At 43.0% G+C, this 2,674-nt stretch overlaps 1 protein-coding gene across 1 annotated transcript; it reads left to right on the top strand.

Moving 5' to 3' along the window:
- The first annotated feature begins 407 nt into the window (after positions 1–407).
- Positions 408–1,391, top strand: LOC130735131 (uncharacterized). The gene has a single exon (XM_057587230.1). The coding sequence runs from the start codon at positions 408–410 to the stop codon at positions 1,389–1,391; it is 984 nt and encodes a 327-aa protein (XP_057443213.1).
- The last annotated feature ends 1,283 nt before the right edge of the window (positions 1,392–2,674 follow it).

The raw sequence follows: 2,674 nt of genomic DNA, 5'->3' as shown, positions 1-2,674 counted from the left end.
GTTACACATTTCAATGGGACATGAAGATAATTAAAGTGGTAAAAAGTTAGGGGACATGGGGTTTGGTAGGGGAGGTTCAGGATCAATTTATAGAAGGTGCAATTTATCTTTCCGATGTACAAAAAAAAATTATTCTTAAAATTGATAAATAAATATTAATTTTATTCTTTAGAAATTAAAGTTGGTGATCTCAACATTAAATTTGATATGAATGCCTCAATAAACTTTCTACTAACCCTTGCACTTACACTTAAATGTTTTTTAGTGTTTTGTAAAATATTATTTACACACCAATTCCAAAATTTAATATCAATTAAAGAAATCTATAGGGACATGATAATTGTTTAAATAACCGAATAAATTTTTTCTAGAGTGCTCCTAACGAAAAAAACCCTATGGCAGCTACGATGGATGTTGACGGCGCGAAGCCATCTGACGACGACAAGTTGCCGGAACGCCTTTCCTTCCGTGACAAACTTATGGGAGGTGCAAGGGCTGAAAAACCAACCGAGGTGAAGGACCTAGTTGACCAAGGACGCATGAAAATCCAGTTGGTGAAAGGGAATAGGCTGCTGCCTAAGATAGTAACAGATCCGTATGTGGTGGAGGAGATGAGTGCTCCATGGAAAGAGGCTTTGGTGGTAACGCTCTTGGGTAAAACCCTGGGATATCGCACAATGAAAAACAAGTTGGCCAATGTTTGGCGGCTGGATGGGGACTTTGACATGATTGATGTGGGGAATGGGTTTTACATGGTGAAATTCGACATCAAGGAGGATAAAGAGAAAGTGGTTAATGGGGGACCATGGATGGTTTTCAACCACTACTTAGCAGTTTCAACATGGAGCCCAAAATTCATATCGTCGGCAGCAAGAGTTACAAATACTCTGGCTTGGGTTCGTATACCTGGACTCAATGTGGTGTTTTATGATGAAAGCTATTTGTTGTCGAAAGCAAGGGCGATTGGAAAACCAATCAAGGTGGATCGGAATACTCTGAAAGCGGACAGGGGGAGATTTGAGAGGATCTGTGTTGAACTTGACCTCACACTCCCTGTGGTGGGGAAGGTGTGTATTGAAGACTATTGGTATAATATTGAGTATGAGGGGCTTCATGTGATCTGTACGAAATATGGGTGCTATGGACACCGAAGCCGGGAATGCAAAGTGACCCCAGTGACGGAAGTGGGAAGCAAGGACCCGGTGTCCCTTGTGGAATGTGGCCAAAGTCCAAACCCTAACCCTGAAACTGCGCAGGCAGTCATGGCAGCACAAAACGGAGCTCCAATAAAGGAAACAATGGAGATTGGCGGGGTCCCAGGAGGAAAAGACGGAGTAACTCAGGGAAAAGGTGCGCAATCAGGAGGCATGGAATGTGGCAATAAATCTTGAAGAGGATCTTCAAATCCTTGGATATTGGATCACCGTAACAAAGAGAAAAAAAGAAGATGGCTCCTAAAACTCAGGGAAATAGAGGGAATATTCCCCGCTCGGATTCAAATGGAGTAGTTATTGGCAAATCATTGCCAAAGCAGATAGTGCAAAAACCAAGGGAGGAGAAAATGGCTGAAGCAAATTCCATGATGCCTGGGGCCCACTTCACCTTTGGCAGCGTCTGTGGCGTGGAAAATAATGTGCATGTGAACAAAAATAAAAGGTCTCGTGTTGAGGAGACAAATAGACAAGGCACACGAGTAACAAGCCAAAGCATGGACCCAGGTGACCAACCAACACAGGCACAGGGGGACCCAGATTTGAATTATGAAGACTTAGCAAATAAGCATATGTAGTGTATTGGTACCACAATGGAAACTCAGCCTCCAGTGGACAATGCTAATCTTGCCATGCCAGGGTGATTGTTCTGGGATGATGGCCCCTTTCCTCTCTGATTTAGTTGTCATGATTGGATTTGAAGATAAATTGTTTTTGTCTTGAAACATAAGGGGTGCCATGAACGAACAAAGTAAATGTGTTCTTAAAGAATTAATTCGTAATAAACGTCTGGATATTATAATCCTAGTGGAGACTCGGTGTCAGTTTGCTAGAGTAAGTAGGTACTGGGAGTCCTTTGACAACTTACCTGCATTCATTTCAGAAGCAAGTGGCTTTAGTGGAGGTATTTGAGTTTTAAAAAGCAGTAGAGTTCCCTTGTCCTTCAGGTTGATTGATATGCATCATCGGGCTATTACTTTTGAAGTTTGGAAAGATAACCTTTCCTGGATTTGCAGCGCAGTGTATGCCTCCCCAATTCTAGCTCAGCGAGAATACTTTCGGCAGTACCTAACCGGACTTCGCCAGAGGGTAACTCTTCCCTGAATGATCATTGGGGATATGAATGAGGTTCTTCATCCTTCTGAAGTGAGGGGATGGGATTTCCTGGCCTCTCGAGCAACTCGGTTTGCCCAAACTCTTGAAGATTGCAGAATGGTGAATCATGGTTTAGTTGGGGGCCGGTTTACCTGGTTCAGAAAGGTTAATAACCGTATTACTCTCTCTAAGCGTCTTTATAGAGCCCTAGGAGATGTGGACTGGAGATTGGCCTTTCTGGAAGCTTATGTGGAGACTTTGAATAGGGTTTCCTCATATCATTGTCCGCTGTTAATGCATTGTGGTGTAACTCCTGATGCAAACTTTAATCGGTCGTTCAGATTCTTGGCTTCCTGGGTTGACCACCC

Source organism: Lotus japonicus, chromosome 2, assembly GCF_012489685.1.
Source record: "Lotus japonicus ecotype B-129 chromosome 2, LjGifu_v1.2".
NCBI lineage: Eukaryota > Viridiplantae > Streptophyta > Magnoliopsida > Fabales > Fabaceae > Lotus > Lotus japonicus.
The sequence above is the reverse complement of the archived record's forward strand: the minus strand, read 5'-3'. Positions and strand labels throughout refer to the sequence as shown.